Here is a 17647-nt window from a genome sequence, read left to right on the forward strand (position 1 = left end):
CAGAGGCATAGCTAGTCCTTGAAGCCACCTTAACACTAATTTGATCATGTAGAGGTTGCATGACAGATCTTAGTATCTGATTTGTCTTGTTTACTTGCAGACATTCTCTGTCACGTAAGGGATGGCATTGAGACAGGAAGTACCCTCGCAAGGCCAACAAACTCTGCCTTTGTCCTGTACTCAAAGCAACCGCCCAACACATGACAGTTATTACTGATAATTTGATTGAGGGTCCATTAGTGCCTTACAGGAGAACTCAGTGTAAAATGTTGTTGGGCCTCTTCGTGCTCCTCTTAGAAACAGCTCATGTTCTTCATGTCCTCATTTTCGAATGACATTAAAAAGATAAGAAAAAGTAGCTTGGCATCTAAAAAACATCTTTGACGTCATTGTTCGGCAAAGATCAAAATGTAGGGCCACTTGTATTAAACATTAGCAACCTTGTGGTGTAAGTTTACTTGTTTACATGCAGATTTTGGATCATCTTTGTAGCTAATGTGTTTCCCATCCACATAAGCACACATTACATTACTCAGTATTATCTAATATCTTCATGATATTGACTAAATGCGGTCTATATTGAAGATTTATGTCTCCTTTATTAATAAAACAGCATCCACATCCTGTAACTTGTCCACTTTAAACAGCCTGTGTTGATATGTGTGGCTCTGAAGGGAGCTTGAAAAGCAAGCAGCCATGTCACATGAGGTAGACAGAGCATCATAATCTGCAGGAACTTCATGGCATGATGATTTTCTGTTTAATTTGCGTATACAGCCTGAAACATTTGGGTCAAAGTAAGAGTTGTACTCCAAAGACAGTGTGTGTGTGTGTGTGTGTGTGTGTGTGTCGGAAATCTGAAATGAATGTGAACATGCAAGTGTGGTACTGTATTCACGAGAGGGGAATTATTATGAAGAAAACTGATGAAAAATGTGATTTTGCGGGATTGTCAGCAAATGTGTGTGTGTGTGTGTGTGTGTGTGAGAGAGAGAGAGAGAGAGAGAGAGAGAGAGACAGATGGGTGTAAAGCCAGTAAGCCTTTAGGTTCAAGCTTATGGAGGTTTATGCTCATCAAATCCTTCCGCTCCCACACGCTGCGTGACATCACTCCATGAACTAGCCCCGCCCCTTCCTCCTATCACACATGTATACACGTAGACACAGTAGTGCACACATAGACATAGGTTGTACATGCACACTTGTCTAACACATAAGGCTGGCTGTACAAACTCTTTTCATTTTTTTAATTCAGCGGCCTCCTGTAAACATGCGACTAAGAAGAAGGTTTGACTGTAATAAACACAAGTTAATTAGAGAATAAGACGGCCTCTGTAGACCGATTGATAATATCTCTATGTGGGTACAGAGGCAAAGTGAATGTGCAATTGTTTTACCTCTCAGCAGTTGCCCTTGAAAAAGTCTCTAAATCTGCAACTCTTGCAGCTTTACTGTGCAGCTGCAGCTGAATGTTTATCCACAAAAACTTAACGCAGGCTTATTTTGTTAATCTGTCTGTCTTGAATGTCTGTAAATGTTTAATTATTTGCAGCAGCTTTTCTTTGCTTCAGTGAATTGAAAACCTGGTGTTTTGTTTTTGCTGTTGGACAGAGGAATGAGAAAACATGAGTGTAACATACGTGGGAATAATTGGGACGTTTTTTTAACCAAAGCAGGAGATAATAAATAGTTGAACATTTTGTAGATGGAGCTCTAGTCGTCATATGTCCCGCTCCATAAACAGTAGCTACAGAGTCTGAAGTCAGGAGGAATGACCTAGTGTTCCTTATCACTTGTGGTCAGTGATGATCATCCATCCATTATATATACCGCTTATCCTGTTCAGGGATGCTCACTCTCACACCTACGGGCAATTTAGAGTCACAAAGGAACCTAACGAGCATGTGTTTGGACTGTGGAAGGAGGCCCGGAGAAGCCGCATCCACTGGGAGAACATGCAAACTCCACACGGAAAGGCCCACTTCATCTGAACCAGGATTTGAACTAGGAACCTTTTAGCTGTGAGGCGACAGCGCTAACCGCTGCACCACTGTGCAGCCTTAGTAATGATCAGTGTATTTGATCTGGCATCCAAATCAGCTGAGATGGAGAAGCCAATCAGGGCTCAGTGTAGCTGGAATCTGGGCTCTACGGTTGATTTCTAAATGTGTTCATGGCCCATTTTGTTGTGCTACCCTTCCTGTTTGTAGCATTAGTAATTTTCCACGTGAAATACATGTCCTATCCTGCTCCATCCAAGCGCTTATTAAGAAGTTAATTGGTGTGGAAAGGTTTGGCATATTGTTCGGCACTGTGGTCTGTAATTACTGTTGCATGCTTGTTCTTGTGATCAGCCCTTCCAGTGGCAAACTTCAAGGGGGAAAATATTTTTTGTTTGCCTCAACTTTTTGAAGTTTTCGTGCAGTTCATTTAGTTTAACTCATGTATGAATTGTGAAATAATGCGTGGCTCCTAAAGGCTGTGTTTGCAGGTGGGTGTAGCCAATGTTCTTCAATCTGCAGGCCTTTTCCAGCTGTTGGCATGATGTTAATTTAGGGCCTTTTCGCCAAGAGTGCACGTTTCAAGTATTTTGTCTAAAAATAAAGGATATCTTGACACAGTTTCTTTCATTCACTTCTCGCACTTTAAACCAAAATTAACCCTCATTAATTGCATCAATCCCCGTCTGATTGAGTGACTTGACAATTGCAACAGAGCAAGTTGGAATTACAACTTAAAATCATTTAATTGTAATTGATAAAGTTTCCACTGGGTATTTCCTTGTGTCTTTTATTATGCTCTGTATTGTCACCATCATTAATTTGTACTGTCTTTTGTCTCTTTTGTGCCGTTCTGTCCCAAAGGTTTGAACCATTTAAGCAATTTAAATGAGCTCCCTGCTGGAGTATCACTTCACAACCGAGGCTTAAGTCTGGCCAGCGAGACTGAAAGAAACTGTGTCACCCAATAGCGTGGGCTCCATTGTATCTCTGAAAGGCCTAAGCACCACTCTGGGTATTGTTTTCTTTAAAGGGGAGTCAGGTTACCTTGACAACGGCAGGATGCCCACCCATAGGCCCTGAGACAGAGAAAAGGGTCGGCCACAGAAGGAGGGAAAGAAAGCGAAAAGAGACAAAAAAAAGAGGAGGCGAGATCATTCTCAGCCCCAACTTTTATTTCCTTTTTTTAAAGTTTGTGTGTTTTGAAAACAGGCCCGATGGTTGCCAGCGGGCCGGGACGGAGACCAGAGGAGGTGAGGTTTTGTGTGTGTGTCGGTGTGTGTGTTTGCGTGCGTGTGTGTGGCCATCCTTTAGATGGTTGGCTGGTGCGCTCAGACTGTTGACATCTCTGTATCTGTGTCACATTAGCACACAATAACAGTTCAGTATAGCATTATTATTTTGGTTTGATGGAGTATTTTTGGCTTTTCTGCCTTATTTGATGCTGTTCCTTGAAAGTGTGATCTTTTATTTGCATTCATTTTCATTTAATCTTTAACACTTAAACCAAAGATTAGAGCTATTCTTTGTGGCAGACTCAAGTTCACATTTCTATCTGACCGTGTTGCGTTCACTGGTATTTTAAATGTCCATGTTTTGACAGTGAGATCCAACATCCTGTAAACAGAGGGCCATGCATGTTGCACTGAGGCCACGCAGGTAAGTCTCAGCATCTTTGGATAAGATAGAAAATATTAAAAATGTTCAGTAAAATGTAACTGATGCACCTTGTCCAGGTCTACAACTGTAGTGTGATTTACTGTAGCTAGCATAAAGCAGACAAGTGCAGTTGTTATTCGTATGTTGACCGCAGATAGGTCTATGTGCACCTAGAGGTGACTGTCGGGCTTGTTGACAAAGTACAATATAATGTGTAGATGTTTACATTCATCGTCATGTCTGGATCTCCCCAACATGTGCGTCACCTGTAGTAGAAATCAGGCCAACAATAACAAGGCATGATTCCTCTTGTGCACTTTTATAGCCGTGCTACCTCAACCAAAGTCATGTGATGCCGAGATGAGTGATCTGACAACTTTGATGAAATGCTGATTGAGAAATAATTTGCCCGGGTCTAAATTTTTAGCTTTATAGGCACTAAGGGAGCCTAGAAACTGTTTGTGTACGTACTTGAGCTTGACCGCCCCGCGTTTCTTCGGGTAAGGGTTGGTGGGTTTACGGGCCTGATGAAAGCGAGAGTGAAGAGACTGCTCTCTCTGCCCCAGTTAAACCGAGGCTGGGAGCTCATGTGAGCAGTGAGCTGACACATGCTTTAATGCTACATAACGCTTCTAGTATTTTCACACACCCGGGTCTTCACTCGAAGTCATGGAACAATTTTTGCTCTCCACAGTCTCAGTGTATTTGATGAAAGGCAACATCAGGCGGTTAAGCTCTTTTGCATTACATTTGCTCTTAAAATAAAATCTATAAAATTGTTGGTTATGACACAGATGGTTAAGAACTGACCTTTTATGACATGTCCAATATATATACTAAGAAAATATAACAAGATATATGTATGACATATGTATAATTTAAGACTCAATTGCTAGTACATGGAAAAACTGTAGCTCAACTAACTCAAGAAAATAGAAATGATGGTATTATTAAAGACTACACATATTGAGTCAGCTGTTATAGGCCTACCTCAAAGGGAGAATGTGTACTAGCTGGAAAAAGTCTGAGTTGGTAAATATAATGGATAAATACTAATGACCTACAGCGGCTTATATTTCTAGCTCCGTCCACCAGTCAGAACTGAAGAAGCCTTTCGGATGAGAGGTGAAACGTCTTCAAGAACTTCAACCAAGTCCAGTTGCCTTTTGGGTTAAGCTAAATTGTTCAATTAAAATAAATTAGATAAATAAAAAATTTAAATTGTTAGCTAAAAGTAAGGAAAACATGTTCGTAGTTGTTAGCTAAAAGTAAAGCATGAGTGTTAAAACGTTAGCTAAAAGTAATGAATAAATACATAGCCTACATTTTTTTGTGCTTGGAATTGTTAGCGTGAAGTAATGGATAAATGCTTGGATTGTTCGCATAAAGTTATGACTAAGTGCTTGCAATTGTTAGCGTAATGTAATCGATATGCTTGAAAATTGCACAGTAAAGGTAATAATGCCTCAAAATATTTGCTAAAAATGAGGAATAAATGCATGAAAGTTGTAAGCTAAACGTACTGAATAAATAGTTGAAACGGTTCGCTAAAGGTAATAGACTAATACTTAAATTAATTAATAAAGAGTTGACATTTTTGGCTTAAAGTAGGCTAATGGATAAAAACCTCAAAGTTGTACGCTAAAATTGCTCGATATTTTAATCAAAAGTAATGGATACATGTATGAACTTTCTTTTGTTTAAAAGAGCTTGGAACTGTTAGCCTAGCTTGTAAATTGTACAGTAAAGGTAATAAGTAGCTTAAAGTAACAGATAGATGCATGAAAGTGTTAGCTCAAAGGAATTGATAAAAGCATTGACAAACATTAGCTTAAAATAATGGATGAATGCTAAATAAGCATTAGCTAAAAAACATAGCTGAAACAGTTAGCTAACGGAAATAGATGAATGCTTTATTGGATAAGAACTTAAATGCTAGCTAAAGAAGTAGTTGATATTTTTGGCTAAAAGTAAGCTTGATTTCTGCCACTGCAAACAAGAAGTGCAAATGTAAACTTGGCCAAAACCTTCACAGTTCAATGTAACAAAACACTCCTGAATGTCACCCAGTCTGAAATCAGGTTGAACAGCGTGGTATCACGGGGGAACATGAATTCAAAAGATGAAAAGGTTGTGATCTGCTGATGTACCGTCTGCTGTGACATCTGAAGACGTTTTCTCTGTGAATTGTGCCCTCTAGTGGTTGCCTGGTGCTCTGCCTGTGCCTGTCTGTGTTGACCCTGCTACTGCAGAGCCTTTGGGTGCCGCTTGAGATGCCCAGGGATGAACCTGCTGGGAGGTCACCTGAGGAACAAGGTAACACACACACACACACACACACACACACACACACACACACACACACACACACACACACACACACACACACACAAACGTTCTAGTATAGAAGTTTTAAAGGAAATGAAACAGTAGGGCTAAGTTTTTTTTAACTGAGACGTTTAAAGAACAGTGATCATGAATAAAATAAACCAAAAATACTCAAAAACAAATACAATTTCAGAAACATAAACCTCAGTAAAATGTGATTTCCTCACACTAAGTATTTATTTGTGACCTGACCTAGCAGGAGTTTTGTATATTTTTGCAGAGATTTACTGTCTTCTAGTGTTAGATGAAGCTTTGTACACAATGCGCGGTGGGTCCTCCCATGGGTCTGACAGTTGTGGGTTTGTGGCCAAGATATTACCTTGTCCAATTCAATTGTCTGGCTAAACTGTTTCTTTAAAGGAGGGTATTTAAGAAGGCAGTAGACAGGGTTGTTTGGGCTAAAGATTCTTTCCTGGTTTACATGTGAAGAGACGAATGTTGTCAACAATCTCCTCCAGAGATTCTTCCTGTAAAATCAGCATTCTTTCTTATGCACGCAGTGAATACATTTGCATATTCTGGCATCGCATCTCTTCAAATCTTGACCTTTGAGTCACTTTAAACATCATCAGGAATAGACCCAGCTAGCTTTACTTTGTCTTGTAGTTGTTTAGCCGTTTTTGCATCGTTTTGATTGCGGCTCGAAATGTTTTGTTTTTCAATTACGTCTAAAAATGATAATTTAATACAGATGCAGATCAAAGCTGGCTGAACCTTCATATTAAACCTATTTTGCACAACATTTAACTCCATAATCAGTAAAAGTAGCCATTTTTAATGGTGAATAATGAAATACAGTTCAACTTAAGACAGAACAAACTTTTCATGAAAGACTCAGCCAATGTGGCTACCGATGAATCAGTTTCAAAACATAACCACAGACAATTACTTTTTATCCAAACATCCCAAACCATTTCTTCTCAAATTGTAGGAAAATTGTTTTTGCAGACAATGTAACCCACGGGTGCTTCTCAGCCACACAGCCACAATTGCTGTGCTTAGAGGGACCCACCGCGAGCTGTGTACAGAGAGTCAGTGTTGTGTTGGAAAATATGCCACATGGGGGAAGCGGTTGGTGAGCAGTTAATCCAGCTCAAATTCATCAACAAATACTCTGTTTTCAAGCAGTCTCTGTTTAAATCACTGACTGACTAAGGCGACTTTTCATATGAGGAAAATCAAGTTGTCCCTTATGGAGGTTTGTTTTAGAATAAAAGGACACGTAAAGGAATGGTCTCTATGTTGGCTCTGACACAGAGGAAACTCATATCAGTAGACTGTCATTATTGCATTAAAAAATTATTATATAATAGAGCCACATAATAGGAAGCTTTGTACTGCATATTTGCTGTCTCCATGTGGTCTGATAATGTGCTGAAGCAAGTTTTAGTATATTTCCTACTAAGCGATATGGGTAAGCGTTGCGCCCACGTACACACATTATAGTTTTATAAGATGTATGTGCTCACGTTGTGTAGTTATCTCACACAACCGGCATTAAGTTGTTGTTTCAGTACCCCACCTCTTCTCTCCCATTTATCTTTCATTGCATCATTCATTGGGCATGTAAGTCGTGATACGCCGACAGTCAGCTGAACAAACAGAGATGGAGTGACATCATCAGTCGGTGTGGTTTTACTGCATATCACAGGTTACAGCTCCATCCCCAAGGAGATCCTTTCTCTGCCCTCAAATTAACCCGAACTCCACCAGAAACCCCCTAGCTCACGATATAGAAACAACATGGCTTCAAAAGCGTTTCCTAACAACTGTCCCCGAAATATAACAACTCCATATTCATAATCACTGACTCACACGTCTTTTAAACAAGCTTTTAAAACACACTCTCACTGCTTGAACAGTTATGGCGTGTCTGTCTGCTAACATCAGTAGATTGTAGCTAGGTGGCTAACAGAGTGCTAACAGGAAGAGATTACAAAACTAACAGCGTAAGAAGTCAGCAAATACAAGCTTACATTCAACCATGAAGGTGTCTGTGAAAACATTCATAAAAACATATGCATACAGTTTGTCTTTGTGAGTGTATGTGGCTGTGTGTTTGTGTTTGTGTTTGTGTTTGTGTTTGTGTGGGCTGTCTCTGAAACCATGAAGCAATGCTACATGACCGATAAGCCCACAGTTCAACTCAATTTACAAATTAGGAAACATTAACCATCTTAATCTGTCATTAAATTGTACACTATGCTTTTTGTTCCAGGTCAGCGTGGTGTTGGCTTTCGCAGGCTGGCTCTTCGCTTGGAGGCTTTGAGTACTCAGGTGCAGAGACTGAGCAGAGAGAGAGACGTCACTAAGCTGACCAGAGAGGATATCAGTCTGTTACTGCAGACGTGAGTGTTTCAGTGAAAGGAAATTACACACAGTATATAGCTGACAGTATTTGTCCGCACATGTGTGATCACCTGTGTTTGTTTTCCAGCTTTAGACAGGACCAACAAGGCTTGGTCCACCTAGTAGAGAGAGAGCTGAAGAGAGTGTCCCAGCGGCTCGACCAGCTCAGCCATCACCATCATCAGTCTCACACACCAACACCACATGATGATCTCAGACTACACACAGGTAAAGCCAGGACTTTTCTCTTTTTTAACTAATTGTTATTCACCACACATTACACAGGCCTGTGCAGTGGTTAGCGCTGTTGCCCCACAGCCAGCAGCTTCCTGGTTTGAATCCTGGATCAGATGTAGGAGGCCTTTCTGTGTGGAGTTTGCATGTTCTCCCCGTGCATGCGTGGGTTGACTTGCACTTCTAAAGATTTTACAGTTTCATTGAACAAGGATTTGTTAGTCGAAATAATCTGAATTTATCACTCGACACTTTAGTAAACTGCAGACAGCATGCTTATGATTACCAGCCCTGATGCATTATAGTATGAATGACACTAGGCAAAAAGATCTACTGTTTGTGTGTTCCAATTTTCTCTGGATTGTCATAAGTTTTGTCTGCTTAAAGGTATAATAAGGATTTATTATTTCCTTGCATTTTGTCAACAACACATTCCAACTGGGCCCCTCCTCCTGGGCTCTTCATCACCAGAAGCGTACTCTCACTCTCTCGTGCGAGAACACGCCCACCCTGCTGGGCTAACACCGACAGCATCACGGTTACCTTTGCACTAGCATGCTATCCCCCGGTTAGCTTGTCCTACCTGGTTTGAGGCACCTACCTGTCCAACAGAAAGAAAGCCAACTCTGCATCGCTCTTTCGCCATGTTCGCCGGTCTGAATGGGGCCCAGCTGCTAATTTGAACCACTCCCATCACGCTGTGATTGGCTCAAGGAACGACAACAGCACCCCTCCTGAAAACGTCCCGTGCAAGGCAAAACAACAGAATAGATGCAGAGGGAAGGGTCTCACAAGTGTCTGCACACACACTCACCAATACACATGTATAGAGGCCTATAAGTGATGATTTATATTATATTTGTAAAAGTCTATATTTTATTTTTCTAGGATAATCCTACTTATTATACCTTTAAGTTTATTATATCCTGTGCATAGACATTGTACAATAATTTCAGGATATTTGGAGGATCTGTGAGGCCCCATAGTGAGATTAAGACAGAAAAGAAACATGTAAAAAGCTGTAACATACAAATCTAACCCTGTTTAACAATAATTTCACTTTTCCAAAAGCCGTTTATCATCCAGGCTAAAAGAGTGATTTTAGGATTAGTTCCAGCCATAATATGCTTTAATATTCTTGCTACACCAAATAAATACACCCTCCTCTTCCTCCCTGTTGCCAGCTACAATAATTGCCCAATAATTGCAAAGCTTTTCTGTGGTTTACTGCTGCGGTAGTGTCACACTCGGAGCCAAATGCATGGTTCAGAGCCTCAAAAGAGGTTAACCACACAGTGAAATTAACAAGCTGTGATAATGGTGGGTGTGAATGGGGGGGGGGGGTTAAAGGGCAGCGGGTGCAGGTGGTTATGGGGGATGAAGTCCTTGAATAGAAGTTTAACAAGTCCCTCAGAGCCAGTGCCGATCATCTGGACGTGGGGAGGGAAAAAAAAGTTTACGTCTTTGCTACGACCCTCCTGAGAGGTGTCAGGTGAGAGACGGGTTACGCACCCTGGTTGGCACGCGAGGCTGTGTGTGTGTGTGTGGGCAGTGGAGATTAGTAGGTACATGCTTACTTCTTCCTGAGAAAGCCTAGGCCACACAGACACTGTACCGTGCATATGTCGACATGCACAAACTTATATTATGTGCACACATGCCACCCGCACGCACACAAACACACGTCCCCATCACCAGCCTGTTCGCCCCTTCCCCTCGTCCTCTCACATTACCTCACACCAATAAAATACGACCGAATTACCCACGAGTCCTTTCACCAACTTGTCTACTCATACTCTTGTTTTTGCAGAGGGAGCACTTTTTTCTCTCCTCCTATAGCAGATCACTGTTTTCAGGCTTTCACACCTCACACATGCCTTCAGGTTTTTCTTATCTTTTTTTCCCCTCTTTTCCTTTTTACTACGTTGTTTTACAAAGTTAAGGACTGTGTGTTTTGGCAAAGCCTCGCATTGTAAAAAGGGGGTATGTTTGGTAGGAGGCAGGTGGGTCAGGTGTGTGTGAGCGTGTCTGTTCATTCCAGTTGATTGACATTGGCTGGAGATGGTGGGGGGGCTTACGGGAAGGGGCCTCTGAGAACACACTGCCTCTACTCTCATGCCTCTTACACGCACAGCAGCGCTATACACGGCGCTGATGGCTGCTATTCATTGTGAACGCCTCAGCCGGGAGGTTGTATATCAAAGTTATTATCCTCTGTTCTTCATTACGTGTAGTGAGTTCACTTTACAATGTACGTTCTGTTACTTCAAATGTCCACATAAAGAAAAACTACCTGACAGGTAATATCTAACCCATAGGGCCCAATGAGAAGTGTGAGGTGCCGATGGATCCTGCATATCCGGTGTGTGCAGAGAAAGTGGAGGTGAGAAAGTGGAAAGATATGAGGAAGCATGTGTGTGCACTTTTTTGGATGTATTGCCTGCTCGACTTAAAGAGGGGGTATTATGCTGTTTCACATTTTAAGATGTGACAATGTTGGATGTCCAGACTAAATGTGGGTGAAGTTTCAAATCTGTAGGTAAAAGTATGTTGGAGTTATCCCCTGCTAAAAAAGTCTCAGACAGACTTCTCCAGATGCTTCACTTTGTGATGTCACAAAGTGGAGGAACTCTATATTTGGGCATCTGCCTGAGACACATCAGAGCTTCCTACCTCTGGCACCGTTCAAGGACACACCCACCCAGCAGCTCAGTTTTTCACTCCACCACTCTGCTCAACAGCTCTGCTCATCCAGTTGGTTAAGATTGCCTTGGAGAAAATGTTTCTTTGGCTGTGAAGGAAAGACATCAGTGTTTACTTTTCCAAAGGACCAAAGCACCAGACATTCATTTCAAATCGAACAAGTGAAGTTAACTCTTTGCCGACAACTCTGTAATTCGGCAACAGGGTAGGAGGCACTGAGTTCTGGCACTCGGCAGGCTTCAGAGGGCTGGCCAATCAGAAGCAAGCTGGCTTGTAGGGGCGGGGTTTCTTAAAGAGACAGAGCTGACTGAGTTGTTTCAGGCAGAGGCAGTATGAGCGCCTGCACAGAGCACCAGTGTGAGAAAAATGAAGACTTTTTTTTTGGCTATAAATTACGCTAAGCTACTCCAGAGTGAAATATAAATCTTGAAATTAGCATAATACCCCCCCTTTAAAGTTAGTTATTTATTATAAGAGCAAATTTGAGCTGCAAATGAAAGTTCCATTTGAAAATCATGGGAACTATAGCATAGCATGTGCTTAGCTTAGCTAATGATAAATTACTGTATTTAACACAAAGTGTGTCGTTATTTATACTGATTATTGTTTTGATTCCTCTCTGGCAGTTCCTGCAGGCCCGTTGGCAGACAGACCCCTGTTATGGCTTCTATGGGGTGGATGGTACCGTCTGCTCCATACTGAATTACCTCAGCCAAATAGAGGACTTTTGTCCTCCTCGTCTTGGAAGAAACAACTCTGCACTGCCGTGGCACCACAAACCTCACTCCTTTACAGAGAAGGTATCAGGTTCAGGCCCCTGTGAATGACTGGACTATGAATGTAGAAGGATTAAACTCATGTTCAAAATCACTGTTTTCACACTACGATTGTGCACAGGCTGAGATGCGTACAACTCTGAGCCCTCTGTATGAGGTCATCAGCAACAACAGTGGTTCTGCTATGAACTTCATCCGGTCCAGAGTGGAGAGGATGTCTGAGCGGTGGATACGGGCCGGTCTGAGGATGAGGCGGAGCAGCAACAACACAGTCTCCAACCAGATGAGGGTAAAACCAGCAAATTAGCTCCGCCATTCGTACCCCAACATGTAATATCTATAGGATATTAATGTTTATTTAAAGGGTTTTAAAGGTGAACATAATGATTTTTAATATTTAAAAAAAAAATCTGTTTTTCTATGTTGCACACTGAATGACACCCATTAAACATAAGACATCATAACATCTCCTTTCCCATCCTCAAGGTGCTGCTTTATCCCGGCGCCCTGGCTGGCAGTGTCGGCCAGCGTTTTGAAGCCATGGTGAAGAGAGGGGGTCCTCTCGGGGAGCTGGTCCAGTGGGCTGACCTCAGTGCCTGTCTGACAATCCTGGGCCACAACCTCACCTTCAGCAACTCACAGCACCAACTGCACAGGTTGGCATCACTTGGCATACTCTCATCTGACACAAACTATTACATGGCGGGATTCAAACGTGCTGAATGTTTCTGAGCCATTAGTGTTCTGATGTGTGTTTATTGTGATTGGTCCAGCCTGATAGGTGCAGCTCCAGGCCGGGGCAGCTGTCCAATCCAGAGGCCCCTGACTTTTGACCTCATCTATACTGACTATCACGGCCTTGCTCACCTTCAAGGCACCATGGGACTGGCTTTCCTGCATTACAAGTACAGCCTTAATTTTTCTTATTACATTATAATGATTCTAGAATATCACTAGTTATTTATAATCTGAATACATTACATATTTATTTTAAATTTACTGAGTTTTCGAAAGTCTGCAAAGAGCTGCGAGTGTGTTTTATGATCTTTTCTGTCATGATTTTCAAAATAAAAGACCTGAAAAATGTAAAGAAAAATAAATACACACGTTACGTTGTTGGTAATTATTGCTGAATTCAAAAGTTGTACCACAGTGTATAAAAAGAAACATACATTTTGTGATACATTGCAGGTGTCGCTTCAGAATCCTGGACTCCTTCGGCACTGAACCAGCCTTTAACTTGGGGAGTTATGCCCGTGATCGAGGATATAAAACCCTGTGGGGCAGCTGGGGTCTGCAGCCTCTGCAGTACATGACCATGTTCCGTAAGTCTGTGTGTGTGTTTGCATTTTCTCGTGTGCATGCGCATCTGTAAAGATGCAAACGTGTGAATCAGTTTGTGTGTGAGAACACATCTGTGACACTGTATGATATATACAGATATATGTATATCTTGCTGCCGCAGCACTGATCCCTCACACACACCCCTGTAAGCGTCCTCACAGTCAGAGGATTAATCGCTGAGGTTACATGAACTTGGTGCCCAGACTGAACTCTCATTGCAACACCTCTCGCTGTCATCTCCTCCACCCTGCCGGGAGATGGAGACAAGCTGGACGCACTGGGCCGAGAGCCACCCTTCACGTCTCGGCCTGGATCACTGTTTATTTGTCCTGCTGAGGGGGAGAGAGCGATGGCTGTAAGCTGATGGAGGAGAGAGGACAGAAAGAAGCTTGAGAAAAGAGCGGGCGGTTGTTTATGCTTCTGTTTTGAAATGAAGGAGAGGATAGATAGACGATTAAGAACAAGCCGATGAAGCAGAACTGTAACAAGCAGCACGAAGACTGAAACTTTATTCCTTCAGAGCTTCCCACTGAACCCCCACATGTGGCCCGATCTTGATCATATCAGTTTGCATATCTCTGCTGATGTTCAGCACTGAACCGAGGCAGGTGTAAGAGACAAGTGTCTGTGCTGCTTTAAGGGTCAAAGAGGGCGGATCTGAGATACATTGAGATAGGGCGGAAAGAAACACATACACACAAATGAGCTCAAATTGCACACTCGTCCACACACACCTTTGCTGGCACATTCCTAATAAAGTAAATACTCATCTTTCACACCTACTTCGGTGTGTCAGAGGGCAGCAGGGTGGCAGCTGCCTATCCAAACAGCCAGACATTAAGCTCTTGTATATGTTTGAATTCTCATTTCCTCTAACTGTTGATTTATACAGCACAGCGTGGTCGTCTTCGCTTACAGAATGTTCATCTTAACTGTTATTCACCTATAATATTTGAAGCCATCATTAATACCTGTCCAAAAGTATTTATTTCCACACTGTATCTCTTTTTGTGTCGTCTTCAGGAAAGTGTGTGGACAGGCGTTCATACAGAACGTTTCATACTGCTCTCTCTTCTCAAAAACTAGTTTAGATATGCACACGTTTATAGAAAATTACATTTATTCTTGATATCTGTCTTTCTAAAACTGTTCTGTCTTTTTTTTTTGTACCACTAGCTCATACTGCTGATAACTCCTTTCTGGGTTTTGTGAGCGAGGAGGCGGCGAGGAAGGAGACGAGGGAGGAAGAGCTGGAGCCGGACGCCTACAGGAAAGACAAGATAGCAGTGGTTTACGGCAAACAGGACTATATGTGGCAGGTATAACATTATATAGGTAGTTAGCAAGAAACATTAGTTAGCAAGAAGCATGTCAAAAAGCTAGCTACTGCACAATTTTACATGATGGAAGAGATTTGCACACAAGCCTTGATCCTTCTTGTGTGTGTCTCTGTAAGTGTGTGTATCAATGACTGCATATAAAGATGTACGATCCGTCTCCATCTGCTCTCATTGTACGAAATTGAGGCCAAAATACCCCCCCGTGACAGGCGCTGCCATCTCATGATGGTGACGTCATTTGGAGCCAGAGTTGCGCAGTAGAGATTGGCGGGTGGAGCCGCCGTAGTCACATCTGCTAACCAATACACACACTTAACTTAGCGAAAAAACTTGTCAAAGATCCCGCACGTCGGCGTGATTAACAGCAGAACAGCTTCTTGTGTTGGTCTGAAGCAGATATGTAAACTTCAGTGACTGTAGTGATTGTTTTAGTTACGTCTCCTCTCTCCGTTCATCCTCTACTCTGCTAATCCAGAACAGATCGGCTGCAGGAGCCGTATTTGTCAACAGAGCTGTCAATCATCCTTTTGACAGCATCAAATAACTTATGAAAAATAAACTTGTCAGAAAAATGAACACTTGAACGTAAATCAGCATGATAAGAATTAACTGTAATGACAGAAACCATGTTTGAGAAACATTTATTTGACATGTATTTTGATTTTATAGTCTGACTCATGTCCCATCTGTTAACATGGAGGAGGCGGGCTTTATGAGCTATACTGCAGCCAGTCAGCAGAGGGCGATAGAGAGGGTTTGGCTGTCATGTCGTCCATCTTTTTATACAGTCTGTGGTGTCTGTATTTTAGGGTAAATCTGAGTATGTGGGGCTGATCAGTGAAGAGCTGGAGACCCATGCTACAGTCTACCAGCCAGCAGGACGCACCTCAAATCTACCCAGCTTCATCAGAAACCACGGCCTGCTGACTCAGGAACACTTCTTACGACTTCTCCGCAGAGCCAAGGTCAGATGAGAGTCAGACTAAAGCTCAATATTCTCATCCTGAGTTCATGCTGGATCCTCATTATGATACAAAACATAACGTCTTCCCTCTCAGGTGTTTGTAGGTCTTGGATTCCCCTACGAGGGTCCTGCTCCCATCGAGGCGATAGCTCTGGGCTGCGTCTTCCTGCAGCCACGGTTTGACCCGCCGCACTCATCAGACAACAATGACTTCTACAAAGGCAAGCCCACCACCAGACAGGTAGCTGAGTCCTCCAACTGAAACAACTGAATGTAAATTAAGTGCTTCATCTTTAGATCGAAAGACAGTAAATAATTTGGATTTATATTTGTATCACAGATCTCCTCTCAGCACCCTTACGCTGAAAACTTTATTGGCAAACCGCACGTGTGGACTGTCGACGTGACCAACAAGACGGATGTACGGGAGGCAGTGAGAGCCATTCTGCGCACAGAGGTGGTGACCAGAGAACACGCGCAATACAGTTTATGTTTATATTCAGTAGTAGTGACAAAGTCTTGTATTTTTTGGCAGGTTAAGCCCTTCACTCCTCGAGAGTTCACATGTGAGGGAATGCTGGAGAGGGTTCGCAGTTATATCACTCACCAGGTAAGGAGCTGAAGACATGTTTGGATAGACTTGTTGTGTTTTGTCTTCTGGAGTTTCTAGACAAGATAAGTTTGGAGAGATTTTTTGTGACACATCGTTCAGTCCTTGCTTGTTTTAACCTCTACAAATCGTCTTAAATCCCTCCAGAGTTTTTGCACTAAATCAGCTCCTACTTGGCCACCAGAAAGTGCTCTGAGGGCGCACCTGGGTCCCTTGGGCCAGTCATGTGTAAGCGTGTGTCGACGGTCATCCCATGTGTGCGAGCCTGCTCTGTTTCACCACCTGAACACGCCTGCTGCTTTCAACAGGTGAGAAATCAGTAGATACACACTGAACAGGTGCAGGGAGGGAAAATTATAATGTACAAGATCAGAGTTGACAATTTACTGGTGATAAGGCCTTTATATTGTCTGTGAGGTAACTGTAAAATACATGAATTATAATGCCAAAATCAACTACGCTCCTAAACAAGAACAATATTCTGAAATGGCACCTCAATAAATACATTGTTTGCATCTTAAGTCCACCGTTAATACAATTTTAATTTCCCATTCTGTAGACTTGGCATTGGCTGCTCCAGCACGGGACAGGAGGCCAACCACCTGTTCCCTTCCTACAGCCCTTGGGGTCGACGCTGTGGCCTCCAGCAGGAGCCTCTGCTGTTCAGTTGCGCCGGCTCTGACCCTTCTCAGCGCAGACTGTGCCCCTGCAGAGCTCACCTACCTGGACAGGTGGCTCTGTGCCCTGACTGCCTCTAAACAACAATGTGAACGAACTCAGGAAAGTAGCAGGAAGAGAGTAGGAACCAGGGAATAAGATAAAGACAGCACCAAAGAGCCATCTGCAATGCAAACTGTGTGGGTAAAGATCTCGACCAAAAAGATAGAGCTGTTCTGCCAATGCTATTGAAAGCTTTGTGGTTTTGTTTGTGGATCTCACAGTGGAAAGAGTAACTATACACTGATATAGTGCCCCACCTATCACTTTAAATGATATGTGCAGGAAGTGGAAGTTGTGCCAAATGGGTCAAATTTACTTGCGTTAAAAAGTGAAATATGGCGCAGCGCAGTTTGTCAGATTTGTCAAATGCACTCGATACGTACATGACCTCTTGTAGTTTTTTCGTGTCATTTCTCAGGAAACAAAACGTAATGATTGCTATTTTAAAAGTACTTAATCTTTTAAAATATAAGGATTGAAAGCCTGTTGTCTCCTAAAGCAGAATAGTAATCTTCTTATTTTTTAAGTTTTTCCTTGATCCCTCCTACAAATAGTCTTTG

General features: G+C 42.4%; 1 protein-coding gene across 1 annotated transcript; it reads left to right on the top strand.

Annotated features, from left to right (window-relative positions):
- Positions 1–3633: 3633 nt before the first annotated feature.
- On the top strand, positions 3634–17125 carry LOC138593925 (alpha-1,6-mannosylglycoprotein 6-beta-N-acetylglucosaminyltransferase B-like). The gene is made up of 17 exons (XM_069665008.1): positions 3634–3659; positions 5860–5975; positions 8266–8395; positions 8485–8624; positions 10949–11013; positions 11960–12133; positions 12231–12398; positions 12596–12765; positions 12883–13014; positions 13301–13434; positions 14630–14772; positions 15603–15758; positions 15852–15998; positions 16098–16214; positions 16293–16367; positions 16515–16675; positions 16927–17125. The coding sequence occupies exons 1-17, from the start codon at positions 3634–3636 to the stop codon at positions 17123–17125; spliced, it is 2253 nt and encodes a 750-aa protein (XP_069521109.1).
- The last annotated feature ends 522 nt before the right edge of the window (positions 17126–17647 follow it).

The sequence above is a fragment of the Semicossyphus pulcher genome, unplaced genomic scaffold (genome assembly GCF_022749685.1).
Source record: "Semicossyphus pulcher isolate SPU_LCO1_2020_fin unplaced genomic scaffold, fSemPul1.0.p SCAF_16, whole genome shotgun sequence".
NCBI classification, from domain to species: domain Eukaryota; kingdom Metazoa; phylum Chordata; class Actinopteri; order Labriformes; family Labridae; genus Semicossyphus; species Semicossyphus pulcher.

Bases quoted from the DNA above. Each gene is read 5' to 3' on its own strand.
- LOC138593925 (XM_069665008.1), top strand. From the start codon at position 3,634: ATGCATGTTGCACTGAGGCCACGCAG. The intron at 13,435-14,629 runs GTAAGTCTGTGT...TTGTACCACTAG, and splicing joins GCAGTACATGACCATGTTCC to CTCATACTGCTGATAACTCC. The intron at 16,368-16,514 runs GTAAGGAGCTGA...AAATCCCTCCAG, and splicing joins GCAGTTATATCACTCACCAG to AGTTTTTGCACTAAATCAGC.